This window comes from Brassica oleracea, chromosome C7 (assembly GCF_000695525.1).
Source record: "Brassica oleracea var. oleracea cultivar TO1000 chromosome C7, BOL, whole genome shotgun sequence".
Taxonomy (NCBI): domain Eukaryota; kingdom Viridiplantae; phylum Streptophyta; class Magnoliopsida; order Brassicales; family Brassicaceae; genus Brassica; species Brassica oleracea.
In genome coordinates, this window is record NC_027754.1 from 21,754,822 (window position 1) to 21,777,744 (window position 22,923).

The window sequence follows — 22,923 nt, forward strand, 5'->3', positions numbered from 1 at the left end:
TAGGTTTAGATTATGCGTTGTATTCTAGTTTTTTCTTATTAGTTTGGTTATTTGTGGAAGTTGTAGGGCAGTTCTGAGCGAAGTGACCTATCTTATCACATCGGTAACACTCAACCTTTGATGTGTCTCTCTCTTGCCTATAATATCTGTTTTGTTGATATCCAAATCTACCACGACCTCTTCCTCGATATCCATACCGACCGCCTCTTCCCGAATCATACATATCCTGTTGTGAGAGTCTGCATACATAAGTTTATCTTGGTTTTGCTCGTCATGCTTCTCTTCTTCCTCATCATGAATCCTCTCATCATAAAATAATAGAAAATATTTAAAATTATTTATTTATTTATTTTATTTATTTATTTTTTATTCATCTTGAATTTTAGTGACCAATAAAATAAATTATCAAATTTTATACAAAGATGGTTAATATTAAAAGAGTAAATAGTGCATAATTAGAAAGTACTTCGCTAAATTGCAATAATCTATAAGAAAAAGGACTTAAAATGTAAAAAAAAAATATGAAAGACACATGTCATCAAACCTCCTTGCCACTTGTCATAAAAAGAGAAAAAGCTAACTTTATATATAAAGATATACATGAATTAACAAAAAAATATTAAAAAGTCTTTATAGGTTTAGAGAAAATGAAAGTTTATTAAACATTGACGTAGACGACATCCACGGTGATCGTCTGGACGACTTCCACGGAGGTCGTCTGGGAAGTCGTCTATTTAGGTTAGTTTTGCAATTGATTTTTAACCTAGATGACTTACAGGTTAGTCGTCCACCTTTGTTTGATAAAAAAAATCGAGACAACTTACATGTAAGCCGTCTAGGAAAAACATGTTAGTTTTGCATTTGACCGGAATGTGTCAGAAATTTGACTTTTCCTAGACGACTTACAAGTTAGTCGTCCAGTAGAAAATTAAAATAATTAATATTTTGTTTTTTTCTAGACGACTAACTTGTAAGTCGTCTCAAGTTAGTTTTGCAATTGAATTATTAAGCAATTTTTTTTTAGACGACTTACACGTTAGTCGTCTCGAGTTTTTTCCTAGACGACTAACCTGTGAGTCGTCCAAGATAAGCAAGGTTTCACCCGAATCTTGGAATAAAATCCTGGATGACTTCCATGTAAGTCATCGGACGGACGACTTCCGTGTAAGTCGTCTAGAATTTTTTTTTTGTTTAATATTTCAATTGCAAAACTAACCTGAGACGACTTATATCTAGAAAAAAAATATTATTTTTTTAATTTTCTACTGGACGACTAACTTGTAAGTTGTCCAGGAAAAGTCAAATTTCTAGCACATTCCGGTCAAATGCAAAACTAACCCGTTTTCCCAAGACGACTTACATGTAAGTCGTCTCAATTTTTTTTTATCAAACAAAGGTGGACGACTAACCTGTAAGTCGTCTAGAAAAAATAAATTAAAAGTTAATTGCAAAACTAACCTCTGCATTTACCAGACGACTTCAAGGTAAGTCGTCAACAGCCAGAAGACTTACCTGTAAGTCGTCTGGACGAACAGATCTGGAAAAAATCTCAATTTCATAATTTCAACCAGTGAGATAACTTGTTTAGCACACATAAGTTTTTTCCAAGCACCCAGAATCTCAAACAAAAGTGACCCAATATGGAGATAAAGTGAAAGAAATGTTGTTTTTAGCTGATAAGAATTGAGAAAGAAAAAGTGTAAATCGATTTGAGGTACATTAAGAGCTTCAAATTGGTTGTTCATGGTGGTTGATGTATTGATGGCAACGACAATCTTGTAAATACACGAAGATGATGAGGTTGAGAGAGTAAAAATGTCATTTCGAAAAGAAAAAAAAACTAATAGCATCTTCGTAAATAATGTGAACTTGTGGGGTGAATAGAACAACAGAAAAATCCAAAAGAACGTAGGTTACTTTTGTGGTTAACTTCATGTTTTGAGTCAATTTTGCAAAAATCCCGTTAAATATACTTGAAGGGGCAAGAAACGTGTTCCACAAAGAAAATACGAGACAAACTCCAAATCAAAATAAGAGAATCACTTTCACCGGCGGGAATTATATTCGTGTGTATGACAGACCACCTTCTTCTCTTATATTCATTCCACATTTCAAACTGGCCGCCTTGAGTCAACGCGTTATTTATTTGTATTCATATGTACTTTCTTATTTGAAGATATATCGACTAGAAAATTAAACCTTACATATATAATAAACGAATTTAGAAGATGATGTAAGTTCAAGGTTTCGATGAACATGTTATGTCATTTAATGTTGGTTTATAGGTTCATTATATGCTCCACTAGATGGAAAACAATATTATCCGTAGTAGTATCTTCTAGGTGAAAACTAAAAACGAAATCATAATACCTAAGGATACATCCAAATGAAACTGACTTCTAGGCTTGACCAATATACATTAAGTGCAAATTGTTGGCATATAGTGCATTTTAGTTAAAGATGAATAAATTTTACATATTAGTTGATATTATTTATACTGGATATTGAATTGATTACATTTTGTCATCAAAGTGAAAATTATGAATAGATTCGGTAACCATTTTTGACCAGTGGCAAGTAGGTGAGTTCGATAACAACCTGTTTAGCTAAATCTAGCTGTATGTGATTTATTGGCCTATTTTTCATCTCTATCTAAGAAAAAGGACGTGTTTATAGCCGAAAACCATTTAGCATTAGGAAGATCATACACGAACTCAAAATGAACTTGCAAAGGCTTTATCTAAAGCATTAAAGGTAAAGTTATTCGTTTCCCATCATTCAAAAGGACTTGTATAGAGCAGCCTCATCGGCTAATATTGGGGTAGAGGATCTCAACCATTTTATTATGTTTTTTTTGGTCTAACCATTTTATTATGTTAATAAATTAATACAATTTTTGTTAAGCAATTAAAATCTTTTTTTTTTCTTTTCTAAAAATAAACCAATCAAAACATGCAAGCTAATGTTGAAGAGTTCTAACAACATGTCTGCTGCGATCCCGTCCCACTCTTTCTCTTTAGTTTTTTCTTTCCTTTTAATAAATTCATCATGAGAACCCCATCGTCATCTTGTTGATGTAGGTGCTCTATAAGGAGCCAAGAAGAAAATATCAGAAAAGATGCAAATGTGATCGATAGGAGGCGACAATTTAATAACTGTGTTAAGTAAACTACATGATCGATAGATTTGAATTGAGTGGTCTCGACCATATTTTGTTTTTGATAAAAGTCCGAAATTATATTCGCTGGTTTTGGCTACATTGGATCAAAGATCTACAAACGTGAAACATCTTGTATAGGAACACAAATCTATTCCCCGTCATCTATGTCTGTCACAATGTTCTACCATCATTATTTACGGGTCCCCATTATTTACATGCGTTTGTGATACTGTATAATTGTTCTTAAAATTTTCTCAAAAAGATTGATCAAAAGGACCATATAATAAAAAAGTCTCGAGATTTCAAAAAAGACTAGATCTAACTTTATATTATCATGAGATTCGATACGTTGTTCTGAGGGCATGATTAACTGTGGTCTTTTATTCGGAGTTTTTAACTCATGATCTGGCATTTTTTTATTTTTTGTTTTTTTTACATTTTTCGGTTAAAAAACGGTTCTTATATCTCTTATTTAAAAGACAGTTTTTATTTTTTCTTAATTAAAATCTAAAAAAACTAAAAACTGTTTCTCAGACAAAACTAATAATACTAAGAAACTGGGTTAATCATTATCTATCATTGAGAACAAACATGTCAATCATCGACGGCTGAATAAATAATAATGAGTCGGAGAGACATATATCACTTATTTCTCCATAATATTATATTTGTTTCGTGTACATATTAACTGCTCGTACTTTTTTACATTACTTAATTTACAATTTTACCATGAGGTACCAAGGTGAAATCGAAAACAGCTATAAAGGGTGAGAAGGGGAGACTCTTGAGAGCATAAACCAAAGCAACAAAACAATCAATGGGGTCTCCAATGGCCTCCTTAGCAGCAACTTTGCTTGTTTTAACAGTCTCTCTCACCTTTGTATCTCAATCAACCGCTAACTACTTCTATTCTTCTCCTCCACCACCTGTTAAGCACTACGAATACAAATCACCACCTCCTCCGGTTAAGCACTACCCTCCCCCTCCGGTTAAGCACTACCCTCCCCCTCCGGTTTATCATTCTCCACCACCACCTAAGAAACACTACGAATATAAATCTCCACCTCCTCCAGTTAAACACTACTCTCCACCACCGGTTTACCACTCTCCACCACCCCCAAAGAAGCACTACGTGTACAAATCCCCTCCACCCCCGGTTAAGCACTACTCTCCTCCTCCCGTTTACCATTCTCCACCACCACCAAAGAAACACTACGTGTACAAGTCCCCTCCTCCTCCGGTTAAACACTATTCTCCTCCTCCGGTTTACCACTCTCCACCACCTCCTAAGAAGGACTACGTCTACAAATCTCCACCCCCACCGGTTAAGCACTACTCTCCCCCACCAGTCTACCACTCACCACCACCACCCAAGAAACATTACGCATACAAATCTCCTCCTCCTCCGGTTAAACACTACACACCCCCTCCTGTTTACCATTCCCCACCCCCACCTAAAAAACATTACGTCTACAAATCTCCTCCTCCTCCAGTGATGCACTATTCTCCTCCTCCGGTTTACCACTCTCCACCACCACCAAAGAAACACTACGTGTACAAATCTCCTCCTCCTCCGGTTATGCACTACTCCCCTCCTCCGGTTTACCACTCTCCACCACCACCCCAGAAACACTACGTGTACAAATCTCCTCCTCCTCCGGTTATGCACTACTCCCCTCCTCCGGTTTACCACTCTCCACCACCACCAAAGAAACACTACGTGTACAAATCTCCTCCTCCTCCGGTTAAACATTATCCCCCACCGGTTTACCACTCTCCACCACCACCAAAGAAACACTACGTGTACAAATCCCCTCCTCCTCCGGTAAAGCACTACTCTCCCCCTCCGGTTTACCATTCCCCACCCCCACCAAAGAAGCACTACGTATACAAATCCCCTCCTCCTCCGATTAAGCACTATTCTCCTCCTCCAGTTTACCATTCCCCACCGCCACCAAAGGAAAAGTACGTATATAAATCACCTCCTCCTCCTCCAGTCCACCACTACTCTCCTCCACACCATCCTTACCTCTACAAATCTCCTCCTCCTCCTCCATACCACTATTAGAATTCTCTGTCACGGTAATAACTTTCCCAATACTTACATCTACACACCTCATTAAGTTAACTTGTAAAAAGCCTATATGGATGCATGCATGAGAATATTTATATCGTATAGTATACACTTTTGTAGGAGAACACGATGTGCACAAGAAGACAAAGTCAACACGGAAACATAATAAGAGAAACATAGCGTGAGAGAGAGAATCCAAACATAAAGCTTTCTCAGCATCTTCAACGTATTTTTACTTTTCGTTTGCAATAAATTTGAAACATGTGTGTGTTGATCAACTAATGGTCCATGCACGCAGTCTGTAGTCATATAAATGTGTGTAAGTTTTACGTCTTGTTTCTTTCTGATTTCTTTCATGTGCAAGTTTCTATTAATAAAAAGACCATAAATAATAAGTTTGTATTTCTTCAATTTCTCATGCATGCAGCCATACTCCACTATATTAGTACAATTTCTACGTTTCTTTACTTCTATGAAACAAACATTGTTTCTAGTAAATAATTATATAGGAGGAAGAAACGAGCATAGATCCCAATGGAGAGTTCCAACCAATTTTTTTTAAAAAATAAGTTAGAAACTTTCAATTAAGTTTTTCGTAATTTTTAGAGATCCGTAATTAAATAATATATATATATATATATGTGTGTATTTTAAGAATTTTTTGGTTAGAACCCTCCATTAGAGACGTTTTTAGCCAACATTAATAGCAAAATAATATAATAGGTCTCTCAAAATATTTTTTAATAAAAAAAAATGCTAGGCAGTGATAAATGTGAAAAATTTATTAAAGGCCTCTCACCATTGGTACCTTTAGGAAAAATCTATTGACACTTTCTCTCTTCTTTTTACTTACTTTTTTGTTTTGTTTTATTATTTTAATAATGAAAAATTTGTGGAGATACTCTCCAATGCAGATGCCCTATAGTTCATAAAGATTAATAGGTCAAATAAATCTTTTTAAGTTATTTTCAATGTTTGATTTTTCAACACCTTTGTAACGGTTCAAATTAATATATATATATATATATTTTATGGTTAATTATGCTATTACAAACCATAAGAAATATTACAAAAGACGATTCTACAGCCGGTAACTATACCTGCATTATGAAGATTCACGCCTGATTGCATTATCCTGAACCGTCTTATGAGATTCATGCCTGACGGTACTCTTTGCGCCTTTCTGTATGTTTTTCTCCATAAATTTACATAGTTTGCTTTTGCTGAGATTCGAAATCAAGACCTCTTGGTGTAAAAACATATTAATGAATTCTTACTCAAACCACTGGACTAAGGGAGTTTCCACAAAATATAATATAGGTTTACAGTTACTTTGGATATTTTCAGAACTTTTTCAATATTTGCTTCTCAAACGGCTTAACACTTATCTTCTCTCATGCAACAAACCAATTCGTCTCTTCCGACCATTTTTATATTTCTATTTTAGTTTGGCTTTGTTTTCACAATTTGTGGATATGAGTTGATTTTGATGCATATCCGTAGAAGTTACCATCTCGAATCACTTATTTTGGTTATATATACCTAATTTACGCAGATTTCAAAAATTAGATATATAACTATGCAAAGTAAATTCTGGTTGATTTACCTCATATCATTTGTATTAAATGATATGTGTATTCTTGCAGTCTCTTAGAAACATCACACCAAGCAACACAGAAGAATCAAGTTTATATATACTTGAGGTGAAAATTATCAACTTAGTCGGGATGATTTAATAATGATTCCTAAAACTGTGAGTTCAAGATGGTATATTGAAGGCCCGCTTAAGCATACTGAAGGCCCATTTAAGCATAGAAAGATCGGTCTACCAGTTGGCATCCCAATTCAGGGGTTTTATTAACATGATGATTTACAAGAATCTCTCGAAGCAGAAATGTTCGTGAATGTAATATTTGATACACTGGTTTTTAAAATGTTTAAGAGGACAAAAGAGGAGAGAACCAATAAAGATATACATGTGATTATGTGAGAGCTAGACTGACAAATATCAGCGGCCATCTTCAATGTGTAATCTTGTTACATTCATGATGCTGTCATAGCCAATGGCGTTAGTATCCCCTTGTGCTGATAAGATTTCAACACCGAGCAAGTGCTCAGCCTCTTGTGGTTCAGGATACTGTTCCGACCACTTATGCTTGGTTTTTGTGCCTCTCAAGCCCTCAAGCTCAGCAGCTACTTCTTTCATCCTTGGTCTTTCCTCTCCCATCAGCAGCGATTCTTGCAACTTCCTGTATCGCCTTTTGATTATCCTCATTCATTACTTGACCGTCAATAATCTCATGCAACCTTTTCTCTTTCATGGCAGAAGCAAAGTAACTCACAAGATGTTTTGAGGTTTGTGGCCTATCAAAGCACAATGCCTTTTGACCTGAGAGCAGCTCCATGAGGACCACACCGAAGCTATAAACATCGCTCTTTTCGTTCAACAACCCTGTGTTGTAGTATTCAGGGTCTAAGTAGCCTAGAGTTCCTTGCACCATAGTTGTGAGCTGCTCTTTATCCATCGGTATTAATCTTGAAGCACCAAAGTCAGCTACCTTTGCAGTTAAGTTTTCATCAAGGAGGATATTAGCAGTCTTGACATCTCGGTGGATGATTGGAATAGAAGCAGATGAGTGAAGATAAGCAAGAGTTCCAGCAATTTCCACTGCTATCCTCAGACGGTGTTCCCATGTAAGAGAAGAATCAAACAAGGAACCGTGCAAGTGATCAAAAAGTGTACCACTGTTAATGAACTCATAGACCAGCAAGGGAACTTCAGTCTCTAGACAACATCCCAAGAGCTTGACCACATTCCTATGGTTGATTTGGGAAAGCACAAGTACTTCGTTGATGAACTGCTCTACTTGGCTGCTGTCTCCAAGCCTAGCTTTCTTGATAGCAACTACCGAGTTGTCCGGTAAAATACCTTTGTAGACTGTTCCTTGGCCTCCCTGACCGAGGATTCTACTTTCATCATAACCATTAGTTGCTTCCTTCATGCCTTCCTCAGTAAAGATTTTGACCTCAACATTTGATGGCCCTGCTCCTGACAGTCTCTGTCTCAACATGCCACCACCGTTTTGCTCAAAGAAGTGTTTTCGAAGCTCGGTGTTTTTCCTGTGCTTCATTTTCTGTTGTACACAGCTAACCACAAGTAGGATGACTAAGAAGCCGATGGTTGTTCCTAATCACATAAAACATAAAAATGACTAATTATAGTAAGTTATTTTTCAAAAAATAAAGACTCCAGAACAAGTGAGGGGAGCTTACCCAGAAAAATTTGAGTCCATCCATAATATTCAGGCTTGCCTTTGCGGATGCAGCTATTGGAGGTGGCATTTAAGTTGAAAGCAGACGGGCAAGTACAAAGGAAGTGTCCCATGGTGTTTACACAGGTGCTGGAGTCTGAACAGTTATGTTTATGGACAGTACTACTAGTAGTACACTCATTGATGTCTGGCACAAGAAATGTATCAGGATAATAACAAATGAACTCTCAAAAGTATAAATAAAGAAAAACATGAACAGTCTGAAGTACCTTAGCAACCCTTCTCATTTGAAAGGTACGGATTCCCATCAAACCCTTCCTTACATTTGCAGATGTAACCGGTTCCACGGACAGAGTTGGAACATTCACTGTTCCAACCGCATATGTTTGCGCTTCCAACTTGCTGACATGAATGTTTACCAATAGACCAATCCAGTACCACAGGGAACCTCGTGATGTTCCTCAGATTCATAAGATCCTCTGTAGATCTGAAGTTAAACAAACCATCTTCCACTAGAAAGGCGTAGCTGCAAGGGTTGAAGCTATGAACAGAAGTATGGTTTGAAAAGCTATATGGTCTTACTCTGAAGTAGTTGTTCCTTCTAGGAAGAGAAGTCTGGCAGCAACCTCCACCAGAACATGTTCCATTTGTCTCCCTAGGAGAGTTACATGTTGACATGCACCCAACTGAGTAATTTCCAACTCCGTTAGTGTTGAGAAACGCGTAAGTGTTACATCCTACTGCAGTGAATCTGTTCTTGTCGGAGAATGTTAAGTTACCAAGCCTAGTCCACCGGTTACTACGACCAGTCTGGTTCCCTTGGCTGTTGTAACAAACATAGGATCTAGTAACCAGGACGCGTAGCTCGCCGCTGTGAGTGATGTTGATCACTTCATTGCCGCCAAAGATTAGCTTATTTGTTTCGTTACATGTGAGTTTGAAACTATTATCGCCGGCATAGTAACAACCTTGAGAAGTGCCAAAAGGGTAGTCGATTGAGACGTTGCCACATCTAGTTTGGCAACCTGACAATGATTGGCCATTGAGCAGCTGTGTATAAGCAAGAGAGAAAATGGCCATCAAGAACAGACTCTGAATCTTCATATTCTACCTCTCTTTGATCTCTTCTCTCTAACTTTGAACCTCTTTTCGGGGTTTTCTTTTAAGTTTAATTCTTATAGGAAATAAACCTCAAGTCTTGAGATGTTCTGTTGACTCATTTTGGCAGACATTTTTCCACAAAGCTACACAAACACGACCATGTCAATGTAATGTAAGGAGAACCTCAAACTATCCCATATATTATATCCTAACGTCTACATCTGCTACAGTTTAACAATGTGACTTATTTTTGTATTGTTCAAAGATTACGACGGTTGGTAGTTGCAAGGAATCTTCTAATGAGAAGAAAAGGTAAATATTCGGACAATATAATGATTTGATTATATTAATTATTGAATTGAAAAGCAGTTTGGCAATTTAGAAAGATTAATTAGTTGACATTTGGTCAACCATTAGAACTCCCTCTTCGTCAACCTTCAAAATAGGCATGGACGTTTTTACAGCAAATTGAAATCCGAACCTTGACCCAAACAGGAAAAAAAAAATCTGATCAAATAAGTTATAAAAAAAATATTCGAATGGGACTTGAGAGTTATTTACTTTCAGATTTGGATACAACTCGAACCGAACCCAAAAAGAACCGAACTGAATTCGGAAGAAACCAAACCAAGCCTAACACAATCCAAAAATTAGTAAAACCCGAATGAGAGCATAGTACCGAAAACCGAAAAAATTCAAATTAATCGAACCATACCGAAAACCGAAAAAAATCCAAATTAATCGAAACATACTGAATCCGAACAAGACACCGAACGCCTAGGTCTACAATGTATTGTCCTTTATTCCTCAGAGTAATATATACTTCAAGTATAAAGTTTTTATATATTTTATTTTAGTGAAGAATGAAGATGTGTAGGAATAAGGTTCATGATCACAACATGTGGGAGTAGAAACAATTAAGACAAAAGCAAAAACCAAGTGGAACATTACTACCCATAAAGACATTGCTCAAATGTATTATTCTGATAGTGTAGTGTACAATACCAATGAAGAGTTATAAACATAATGATTGATGACCTGAGGATCAAGAATCTATCAAGCACAAAGATTCAAATGTTTAGTATGAAAAGGAAGATAGAAGAAACTTGATCAGTTTCAAGGGAATGTGGCCTAATCAGCGGCCAGCTTCAATGTCCAATATTGCTACATTCTTGATGCTGTCATAGCCAGTGCTACTGGTTTCACCTTGTGCTGATAAGATCCCTAAACCGAGCAAGTGCTCATTCTCCTCTGGCTCAGGATAGTTATCCGACCACTGATGTTTGGTTTTAGTGGCTCTCAAGCCCTCAAGCTCAGCAGCTACTTCCTTCATCTTTGGCCTTTCCTCTCCAGTCACCCTTGTACACTCAACAGCAACTCTTGCAGCTTCCTGGATCTCCCTCTGGTTCTTCTCGTTCATTACTTGCCCATCAATAACCTCGTGCAACCTTTTCTCTTTTGTGGCAGAAGTAAAGTAACTCACCAGATGTTTTGAGTACTGTGGCCTATCAAAGCACAATGCCTTTTGGCCTGTGAGAAGTTCCATGAGGACTACTCCAAAGCTATAAACATCGCTCTTTTCATTTAGCAACCCTGTGTTGTAGTATTCTGGGTCTAGATAACCTAGAGTGCCCTGCACCATAGTTGTGAGCTGCTCTTTATCCATTGGTATCAGCCTTGAAGCACCAAAGTCAGCTACCTTTGCAGTTAAGTTTTCATCAAGGAGGATATTAGCAGTCTTGACATCTCGGTGGATGATTGGAATAGAAGCAGAGGAGTGAAGATAAGCAAGAGTTCCAGCAATCTCCACTGCTATCCTGAGGCGGTGTTCCCATGTAAGAGAAGAATCAAACAAGGAACCGTGCAAGTGATCGAAAAGGGTGCCACTGTTAATGAACTCATAGACCAGCAATGGAATTTCAGTCTCAAGACAGCAGCCCAAGAGCTTGACCACGTTCCTATGGTTGATCTGTGAAAGCACAAGCACTTCGTTGATGAACTGCTCTACTTGGCTGCTGTCACCAAGCCGAGCTTTCTTTATAGCAACTATGGAATTGTCTGGCAGTATCCCTTTGTAGACTGTTCCTTGGCCTCCCTGGCCCAAGATTCTACTATCGTCATAATCACTAGTTGCGTCCTTCATGCCTTCCTCAGTAAAGATCTTGACATCAACATTTGATGGGCCTGCTCCTGAGAGTCGCTGTCTCAACATGCCGCCACCGTTTTGCTCAAAGAAGTGTTGTCGGAGCTCGGCGTTTTTCCTGTGCTTCATTCTCTGCTGTATAAAAGTAACCACAAGCAGAATGCACAAGAAGCCGATGGTTGTTCCTAATCACATCACACATATATGATTAGAGAGAGAGTTGTTGGTAGAAAATAAATGAATCCAGAAACCAGTTAGGGAAGCTTACCAAGAAAAATCTTAGCCCATTCATAGTCTGCTGAACCTGAGTCAGGCTTCTCGTTAATCTCGGTAAGAAGGCAGCTCATAGCAGAGTTATCTTTGTGGTAACCAGTTTTGCAAGGACACAGGAAGCTTCCGTTCGTGTTCTCACAGTTGCTGTTTTCTGTACAGTTATGTTCATAGGTAGTACTAGTACACTCATCGATGTCTGGCAAGATGCAAACAAGAAACTGTATAATAAGCAAAAGCATCCAAGTGAAGTGACCAAAAGAAGAAAACAAAACAAGTTAATGTACCTTTACAACCGTCTTTCAGATATGGATTCCCATAGTAACCTGGTTCACATTTGCAGACGTAACCTGTTCTGACAGTAGAGTTAGAACATGTACTGTTTACACTGCACAAGCTCCCGTTTCCATCTTGACTGCATGTCTGTCCTCCGATAGACCAATCTAATACCACAGGTAACCTCGTAGTCTGAAGATAAGAATAATCTACAAATCCTTTATCATCTACTAATCCCTTATCACTAAACTTAAACTTCCCATTTTCAACGACAAAGGCATAGACGCAAGGACTGCTATAGGTACGCGCAGAAGTGCCGTTGGTAAAGCGATATGGTCTGACTATGTACCAATTACTCCCTGCAGCAACGGGGCTTTGGCAGCAACCTTCACCATTACATTCTCTGTTTTTTACAAGTGGTTTATCATCGCATACCGATATGCATCCGAATGAGTTTTTCCTAGTTCCACGAGTTGACACAAAAGCATAAGTGTCACAACCTAGTGCAAAAAGGGTGTTGTTGGCGGAGAGAGTTAAATTTCCAATCCCATCGGTAAAGTAGGTAGTGCCATTTTGTCGAAGTCCCTGATCGTTGTAGCAAGCGTAGGATGGACGGAACATAAGGCTTAGCTGGCTGCTGTGAGAAATGTTGACAACTCGAAAGCTGCCATTAAAGAATAGCCCTTTCTCGTTACATGTGAGGTTGAAACTGGGATCTTCCTCATGGTAACAACCTGGAGTTGTGCCGAAAGGGAACTCAAGTGTAACATTTCCACATTTTTTTGGGCAATTTGGCTTGGTTTGACACTTGATGGGTTGCGTACAAGAAAGGCAGAACATAGCCACCAAGAACAGATACTCCTGCAACTTCATCTTCTTTGTTTCTTTCTCTCCAAACTTGTTTTCTCTTTGAGTTTTCTCTGAAGCTTATTCTAAGAAAAAAAAGATAGAGGGGTTCTAAAAATGATCAGATTACCTTCTTAGCAGACCATATCATACTTTTCTACTTTACACGGCCAAGACTTTTCTACTTTTATGTTGATCAAGGGAAGACCATGTCAGTGTAATACAAGCCATATAATTTCCAAACATCTACGTTTGCTTCCTTTTAACATAGAAAAGAAAAACCCATTTGACAATTCTTTTTAAAAAAAAACATTTGTCAACTTGAGTCTCTATCAAAATAACTTTTCTTTTCTTTCTACATTAATTGAATAATGGGATTCGAATCTGGACTTTGTTGTGTTACTGCACCTCTAGAGACGTTCCTCTAATCATAACATGTTATGTGTTTTCTTTTAATGGTAAATGTTTCTTTTTCTGAAGCTGTATTTACCTGCAACCTGAAGTTAAGAATCAGTGACTTTATTCCTCAGCACAAGTGGTGATGTTCTCTTCTTTTCCCTCGTGAAAGGGACCCTTAGTGTCTGAAGATTCCATCAGCGTGAATGGAGATCACATACTCCGTGTAATAACTCTTCTGCCTAAGGTTCTCTAGATCCACGTCCAACTAAAAACAAGAAATGAAACATTTGTATTTGTTACAGTCCGAAAATTGTATAAAGTTGTCAGAGATAATACAGCAGAATGATGAAAATAACCTTAAGCAGTTGATTACTTCAAGCCTTAAGGTTGATATGAAGAAAGTGACCGAAAGGTGCATATACTAAACAATCCTATATCTCACTACATTCTAAACCCTCATTACTGAATGAAACCACAATGATCTCTCATATCAAAGTCTCGAGATCATTACAATCAAAGCAAGCTTACAAGAAGGGCACAAACAATTCTTCATTTACCTAAGCTATATACCAATCAAGAGAGTTTGAAGCCAATGCCGTTATAATTAAACACCCAATTCCCTTTGTCTCAACTCCAGTCCCATCCTATCATTCTCAATCTCTCGAGTTCTTGATCCCTTCTCTTACTAAACCTCTCCCACCTAAATCTCTGTTTCTCCAGTTCTAGCAATTCAACTTGGATCTGAAGCTTTTGCTCTTCTAACTGCAGAGTCTGAGACTCAATCCACTGCGTCTGCATCGCAGCTCCTCTCTCACTCTCTTCCCCACCTTGAGAAAAGGCATTTGAGCCAAAGATAGCTTATTGCATTGGTCACCTTCCCCATCTGTTCCTAAGTGCCAACTTTAGCGAACGCTGCAAAGCAAGGTCATGAGGCAAATGCAATCTATTCCCATTGTTATAAGAACACATCTCTTCACAGAATAACTGTTTGGAACTCATGATTTTTCTAACGTCATCCTTCTCTTTATCATTCAAGTAACCAATAGAATCCAAAAGCATAGGATTGATTCTCAACTACTTGACAAGAACTTCAAATCATTCAAACTTATCCTCACACTGCTGAGGCTAAACATGACAACCTCTCTCAGACATAACTATACAAACCGATCTCCACTTGCCCCTTTCTTCTGCAAAACCCCAAACTTTCTTCTAACTACTCTAATCATCACCTATATAAGACGCAGCGGTTATCAACAACTTCATCATCTTATCAGTCCACTGCCATGGAGACAGACCGATGGATCACAGACCCTTTAGCTGATTTGTTGCTGTGACCATCATCATTCACCACCTTCCTCGTTGAAACTTGGCCAATCATCACTCACTTGCTCAGTCATCGCTGTGACCGTAGTAAAGGGAAGACCTTGATGATGAACTCTCGTTGTAGATCGAATCCTCCGTACACCATGAACCATTCCTCCTTGAAGGAAGTTCCCATCCATTTCTTATCTCTTCTTATTAGATAAAAGCATAAAACCTTTTCACCACGATGCCAAAATCTCAAGTGCTTGTGAGAAAACTATCTCGTTGAAACACTAAAGATCGAAACTTTAGTGAGGAAACTGAAAAGTTTGAACTTGCTTCCTCGTCTCCACTCGGCAGCTTCTTTCTTCCTCCTTTTTGTTTAAATTTTATTTTCTTTTCAAGTCCAAATGTTTAGCCCCACAAATTATTGTCGTTATAAAATGACAAGTGTTTCCTTGTGCTTGGACTTGTATTTATAATTTTTTTTGCCAGCATTTGTCTCTTTCCTGGACAAATTCGTTAGGATAGGTTTTCTAAGTTTTTATCACAAAAATAGCATTCAATGAAGAAAATGATAAAATAAATTTTATTAAATGATAAAATATAGACTTAGGATTTAGAGTTAAGGGGTGAAGTTTTGGAGATAAAGTTTCAAATTTTAAAAAATAAAAAATTAAAATTAAATTTTTTAAAATAAAAATGAATTATTTTGATCATTTTTTAAGAATATTTTGTGATAAAAACTTTAAAAAGGCTATTTGAGAGAATTGTCATTTGTTTTATTTAACTCCATTATAATGGTTCATTTAATCTGGGAGATTGGTTGTTTTTCAAATTCTATTTTTAAAAAATTATTTGCATAAATGAATTCTATTTCGATATAAAACACACACACACACATAAAGTATCTATACTATTAAAAAAAAACCATCGTACAAATCAATTTCAAAAAATTGTTGCACATATTCATTTTTAGCCCAACCTATTACGTATAATTTATACTATTAAAACACAAAACATTTCTTTGAGGTACCTTTCTGTTTTAAAACTATTTACGGACCCATGAAATTTCCTTATTAAAAATATATGTTTTTTATTTAAATCATAACAAAATCTATTTAATCCTAACGAAATATTTTTAATCCAACAATATTTAGTTTTAAGTTTTTCTTAAATAACTGAACAACAATAGAATCTCATATTTTAACTAGCTCTTAATTTTAGGATTGATTTGTTTGTTGTATAATTGTTTTGATCTATTTTGCACTTAAAAATATTTCAGTATATTTTTAACATCTGAAATTAAATTATAATTAAAAACTATGTGAAAAATATTTTCAATAATTTAAAATATTTATATGTGTTGCAATTATCATTTAAAATGACCACATAAATGTTAATTTTTAATGAGGCTCTCTCTCTCTCATCTTGTCCTTCTTAACCAAACTATATCTTTCAGAGGGAGGATGATTTTCGTTTTCTTTTTGATGTAAAATAAGTCTTCGATCAAAAGATCGATTTAGTCTCTTCGCTTTGGCGATCTTCCTTCGCGTTAGGCGATTTTGGTGTGTGTTTCAGTTCGATTCAGAGCTCTGTTCTTCATGGATTCAACCCTTCTCTGTTCGGATTGATTGAATAAAGATGTTGTCTTTCCTCCTCTTTCACAAATCACTTAAATCTCGTGTTGGTTGAATATGTTCTTCTTCTCTATCGGTTTATGCATCTATTCTTTTCAAAAAGGAGTCAATCTCTGCTCATCCTAGAATGGATCCGAGATCGGCGCAGGAGCAAAGTTTCCTTGACGGAAAGAAGACGGTGGCGATGAAATTACTTTCGTTGATTGAAGGAAGATCCAGCAGAGTCGGCATCTCCAGATGGTCTGATGAAGAATCTTCATTAAATCATTCGAAGTTGATTCTCTGTTTTAACAACCGGTCTACCCAGAAGCTCCGATTTCAAACAGCGGCTTTGGTGAAAGTTAGGAGTTCATGGAGTACAAGTTAATGGCAGTTGTGGCTCTGTGGTGGAGAAGATGATTAAAGATTGTGGTTCGAAGTCATAGAACCGCCGTCGACTGAGATCTCCGATTTGCATGCTTTAATTTCACCACGTCGCTTGCTCTGTCTTCTAATGCTTACACGTGTAAAATAAGTATGTTTATGTGTTGTACTCCTCTGCCTTCGGGCTTATGAAATGCAATGTTGACAAAAAAATGTTAATTTTTAATTTTAAACAAAAAATATAAAGATTTTATTTTCTAAATAAATTTGAAAATTTTAAACAAACTATTTAAAAAAATGTTACAGCTACTCATAATATTGACACATATATTAAAATCGTAGAAATAATTATTTTCTAAATCAACATGACGTAAATTTACTAAATATATGCGTTTATAAACTATAACTTTACATAAATTTTAAATATTTTTTAAATCAACATTTAAAATTTTAAAATAATATTAACTTTCTAAAATCAATCTTCTGAGTAGAAATTTTTACAATTAATATTTACAGGTTATTTTATTACATATGTAAAATATGTGTCAAGTACAAATGGGTCTAACCAATAAATTTTTTATTTTTATTGTGATCTAACAAACGGGTTGATAATTTTATCAACAAAATATAATCCCGCACTTTCGAAGCACAGATCAAAATCTAGTCAAATATTATAACAAACCCCTATTTTAGCAGCCAAATAACATCTTCTAACATTTAAATAAACCCATATCGTGACTATACATATATTTGATATAAATGTTGCTCTGGTATATCTCGACCTGAATCATTTTTTATAAAAATTTGATATCAAGCTTACTATCATATATGAAATTGAGATATCAGACCACTGAAATTCTATCTACATTCTGAGGTCAGATATTCGAACTATGATAAACTTCAGATAATGAGTATATACTGATTTGGATGTTTTGAAGTTCAGATGTTTGCTGAGGAAGAAGCTATAGAACCATCCCATCAATGGCTTACCTTTACATGTAGAAATTTGATCAAACAAAATCAATTGAATTTCATCCTCATTAGAGAATCTAACTTCTTTACAGAGATTCATTATTATCCTGCATTTAACGCCTTTCTATACATTATTTTCTATATCATATTATTCACACTCGTGGTTTATGAGTGTTTTTTTTTAAATTAGGTTAGTTAATTTAATGGATTGGGTATTTTGGACTTTAACTCACATTTTCTTTCTTTCTTTGTTGTTTTATGTTATTCTAGTCATTACAAAAAAAAAAGTTATTATAAGTAATTTCCCTATATTATAACCAAACTGTATAATTGCATCTTTAAACCGAATCGTATAAATGCTTTAGATATGATGCTAATTTATATAAGATTTTCCTAAATTCACGTGATTAAGACTCAAAAAATACGAATTTATACTATTATATATACAAAAATATTTATCAATTACATATTTAGATTTAAACGAGAATTTTGAGTGTATTATAACCAATCATTATTATTTTTTAAGTTTTGTTTTCTTAATATTTATGGACTATGATAGTATATTCTAATAATGTTAAGATATCATGCTGATATATATATATATATATATATATATATATATATATTATTTCATTTAATTTAACTTTTTTTTTCAAAAACGAATCTATACTGTTAAAGATACTAAAATATATTCGTTTAAAAGAGATTTTTTAAATAAGGTTTCTAAAATATTTAGCAACTCTACATATAGATTTAAACGAGAATTAGTGTATTATAACCAATATGAATATTTATATGTTTTATTTTCTTAATATTTATTGATCCATTTACATATATTCTAATAACGTTAAGATATTATTTTGTTTTAATACTATTTCATTTAATTTATATTGATAAACACTCAAAAACTAATATCATATCAAAGATACAAATTCAGGTAAACAGATCAGGTCGTTGGGTCGGGTAAAAATCGTTTTTGGATCTGACTTCTTCTGGTCCTAGAAATTTGGACCTTTTGGTTCGGGTTCGAGTCGATTCTTTTTGGATCCGATGAGTTTAGGTACATAATTTAAATACCTATAAAATATAATAGGGTACTAACGTGTCAGGATTGGTTCATGTATTTAGGATCCCAAAAAGACTAGAAGTTCCGAAAACCCAAAAATAATTTTGAAACACAAAAAATACCTCAAAACCCAAAAAATTACCAGAACAATATTCAAATACCAAAAAGTCCCAAGATTTACCAAAATCTGATCCTAAAGAACTGAAAATACCCAAAATTTATTTGAATACCCAAAATATATGTTTTTAAAATTGAAAATTTTACCCAAAACTTGAAACTATAATCAAAAACCCATCCCAAAACTTAAAATATGTATATAATACCAAAAATATATCTGAAATACCCGGATATACATAATATACACAAACATTTTGGATACTCCCGATCAGGTCTCAAGTAGGACCCGGACTCAAACCGAGACCCGCATGTCCAAGAAAATACCCAATAGGTATTTTTCCCTGAACCAAACTTGTATTTTTGGGTCAATTTCGGTTCGTTTTTTAGATCCAAATAAAATACTCATACCTAGTAGAGAGTTACATAATCTCAAATAAAATACCCATACAAATCTCAAATAAACTACCTCAAAAATTATAAAAAGAAATTTAAAAATTCCTTCTTCGATATAATATGAGTTTGTAACATAATAATGCAACAATCCCAACATACTAATTCATATGAAAATTTGTATATAATCCAAAAAATCTGCGCTTTCGAAACGCGGATCAAAATCTAGTGATATACAACTGAAGCAAACTGATTGTCATACATAAATATTATTCCATGATACTAGTTGGACTAATCGATTAATAAACTAGTCAAATTCTAGGAATCAATCAATTGCAAATATACAATATTAAAATTTTGCAACCGGAAATTTAGCATATAAATTTGAATAATTTTTGGACTTTAGTTCATTTTTATAGTGTTTAGAGGGACTTGTTGTATTAGGAGTTTCATAAAATTTTAGTTTTTTAATTCTTTCTTATTGGATATGGTATTTATAAAAAAAAAAATCTAACATATTCATTATTATTAGATATAGTATTTGTAGAAATCTTATTAAAACTTCCTTTATTGGAAAATATGGATTTGATCAATAATTTATATCAAAGATTATTTTGGATTATTAAAAAATAATTTGTGCTTCAGATTCAACTGAAAAGATGGAATTTTTAAAAATAAAAGAAAACAATGACACATCTATACTATTATTGGTCTTACCTTATATATTTGTAAAAATATATTAGTCAATACCATATATTTAACCGATTTTTATTCCTCCCTCTAACAATGTGCGTGATATTATTAATTAATATCATTAGTTTGTTACCGAAATTAGAGGGAATCAAGTTATGGGGACTTTCCCATCTATGCAGCATGTCCATATGTACTATTTTATTGTTTATTGTTTATTGTTTATACTTCTTGATTAAAATGAACTGCATATTTAATTTAGTACTATATATATATATATATATATATATATATATATATATATATATAATCTTTCCATGATGAGGAAAGATGGACGTCTAATAATACAATCATCCATCAACTAAAAACATGGTTCAAAATCTTATTTTAAATTTATTATTATTATTACTCTTCGTTTTATATAAAACACTTCTTCTATAAATTAACTTTATGCTCAGGATCTACAATATTTATACATATTGTTTCATTAAACATATTGTACTATATCATTTTACATTATATAGTTTTAAATATTTACAAACTCAAATTTAATAAAAATATTTTGGCAAATCATATGTTAAAACAAAATTATATATATATATATATATATATATTACGTCAACTTAATTTTTATAAAAATATTATAATAAAAAGAATTACTAAGAAAGTTTAACAACTATTGAAAACATACAAATATGTTCTATTGAATTAGCTAAAAAAATCTACTAAGTAAATCTTAATCTATATCAATTTAACAAATGTAACTCTTATAAAATAAACAAAATATAGTGAGAGAGTAGGTATGGATATTCTGATATTCAGGTCAAGTGTTTTTTATCTTGGTTTTTTGGGTCCTAAATATTTAGACCCAATAAATATTTAAATTTTTTTAATTAGGGTTTAGGTTGGTTCCATGTCCGGGTCGGTTCAATAAATATTAAAATTTTTTTAATTAGGGTTTAGGTTGGTTCCATGTCCGGGTCGGTTCAATAAATATTAAAATTTTTTTAATTAGGGTTTAGGTTGGTTCCATGTCCGGGTCGGTTCGGAATAATAATACAAATACATGTAACATACATGTAATATTTGGGTACGTATCAGGTCTAGGTTAGTTCAGATATTAAGATCTGAAAAGATTAGAAATACTTGAAAACCTTAAAATAATCTTAACTTGAAAAATAACCAAAAACTCAACAAACACTCAATATATATTCAGATACCCGAAAAAGATCTGAAATGCCTCCTGAAATATAACCCGAAAAACAAAAAATACCAAAAATATATTTTTAAAAATTTGAAATTATTACATGAAATCTGAAAGTATAACTGAAAACTTAACTCAAAAAAAGAATATATGTAATACTGTAAACAGATCCAAAATACTCACATATACCTAATATACACAAAACATTTCATGTACGTTGGGTATCCGACCGGGTTTTGGGTAGGATCCGTCTGAACCAAGATCCGCTGGTCCAAAAAAATACCCAATATGTACATTTCCCTGGACTTGGACACGATCGGGTTTTTTTCAGACTCGAGTAAATGTCTAGGTTTAAGAAAGAGAATTATATAAAAATGTACATAGAAAATCTCAAATAAACTAATTCATAAATTATATAATTTTTTTTAAAATTCTCTTCTTCAATATTATACAATTTTGTTACATAATAATGTACAACAATCGCAAAATACTAATTCATGTCAAATTTTGTCTATAATTAAAAAAAACGTGCTTCGAGTATAATCCAAAAAACTTAGCGCTTCGAAGCGCGGGTCAAAATCTAGTCTAATCTATTAAAACGGAAGTACAATTAGTACTTAACCCTTATCTTTTTCTAATATTTACCATGGAATGCCATTGGTTTTTAAATAATGTCGTTTTATAACTTGCTAACCATGTCTAATAAATTTACGGGTACTTAAACTTAAATAACAAAACTGAGTGAACCTAAAATCACATGATTTGTTAACTATAATGCTTCAGTTTGATTTCGTCTGCATAAATCAAAACAAATGTTCCTTGGTTAAATGTTGGTCTGCCACTCCTATATTAATTATAAAATCATTTTAATTATTTTAAAATAGAAATACAGTACATTCGTATTATAAGGAGATTTGTTAGATATTTATGATTTCATTACTGTTTCTTTAGTCATTTACAATTAGACTAACAAATGTTGGTCATATAAACTATTATCTAAATTTTTGACGTAAAAAAAAAAAAAACTATTATCTAAATTAGTCCCAACAAAACATTACTGAACGAATTTAAATCTTTTTTTTCTAGCATATTCATTTAAACAATGTCATTAAAATACTGAACAAGCAATTAGAAAAATATCTTACATATGGATTTATGATACTGAAGAGTATTAGTTTAGATTTTTCTATTTTATGTATTGAAGAAAATCGGTAAGGTTTTTGCATTTGACAAAATATCTCAATACATAGTTACATTTATTTTTAACATATGACTGTATTAAAATAATTTAATATACTACTATATTTTAATATATTCATTTTGGAAAATTTTCAAAATATGACATTCTCCATTATGAACATTATCCTTACTCCATAAATCAATAATATAATTATTATAGCGTACTGTGTACACTATAAAGAAATGTATTTTATATACATAAATAAACCAAAAGTGTATTTACATTTTTAAAAATTAAAATAAATAGGAGAAAATCTAATTATTTTGAAAATAAATAGGAGCAGATCCAGATTGAGATCATTAATATTAAAATTTGAATATATTTTAAGAGAGATTATTAAAAATTACAAATACGTATAAATTTTAAGAATATATTTCCAGTCCTTATTGTTTACTAAA

General features: G+C 33.9%; 4 protein-coding genes across 4 annotated transcripts; 1 reads left to right on the forward strand and 3 right to left on the reverse strand.

The window, feature by feature from the left end:
- Positions 1–3,940: 3,940 nt before the first annotated feature.
- On the forward strand, positions 3,941–5,639 carry LOC106306647 (extensin-3-like). Its single transcript, XM_013743329.1, has 2 exons — positions 3,941–5,242; positions 5,355–5,639. Exon 1 carries the CDS (start codon positions 3,978–3,980, stop codon positions 5,226–5,228), a length of 1,251 nt encoding a protein of 416 aa, XP_013598783.1. The 5' UTR covers positions 3,941–3,977; the 3' UTR covers positions 5,229–5,242; positions 5,355–5,639.
- Positions 5,640–6,063: 424 nt separating this feature from the next.
- LOC106304299 (wall-associated receptor kinase 4-like) lies at positions 6,064–9,652 on the reverse strand. Its single transcript, XM_013740709.1, is given in 4 exon segments — positions 6,064–7,465; positions 7,467–8,421; positions 8,508–8,693; positions 8,776–9,652. Coding segments are annotated over 3 exon segments (1,290 nt in total). The 5' UTR covers positions 8,620–8,693; positions 8,776–9,652; the 3' UTR covers positions 6,064–7,242.
- Positions 8,777–9,610, reverse strand: LOC106302845 (wall-associated receptor kinase 2-like). Its single transcript, XM_013739256.1, has one exon. The coding sequence runs from the start codon at positions 9,608–9,610 to the stop codon at positions 8,777–8,779; it is 834 nt and encodes a 277-aa protein (XP_013594710.1).
- A 905-nt stretch (positions 9,653–10,557) lies between the features above and the next one.
- On the reverse strand, positions 10,558–13,380 carry LOC106301404 (wall-associated receptor kinase 4-like). The gene is made up of 3 exons (XM_013737792.1): positions 12,308–13,380; positions 12,019–12,219; positions 10,558–11,935 (listed from the first exon to the last, which is right to left on the reverse strand). Exons 1-3 carry the CDS (start codon positions 13,167–13,169, stop codon positions 10,743–10,745), a joined length of 2,256 nt encoding a protein of 751 aa, XP_013593246.1. The 5' UTR covers positions 13,170–13,380; the 3' UTR covers positions 10,558–10,742.
- Between the last annotated feature and the right edge of the window lie 9,543 nt (positions 13,381–22,923).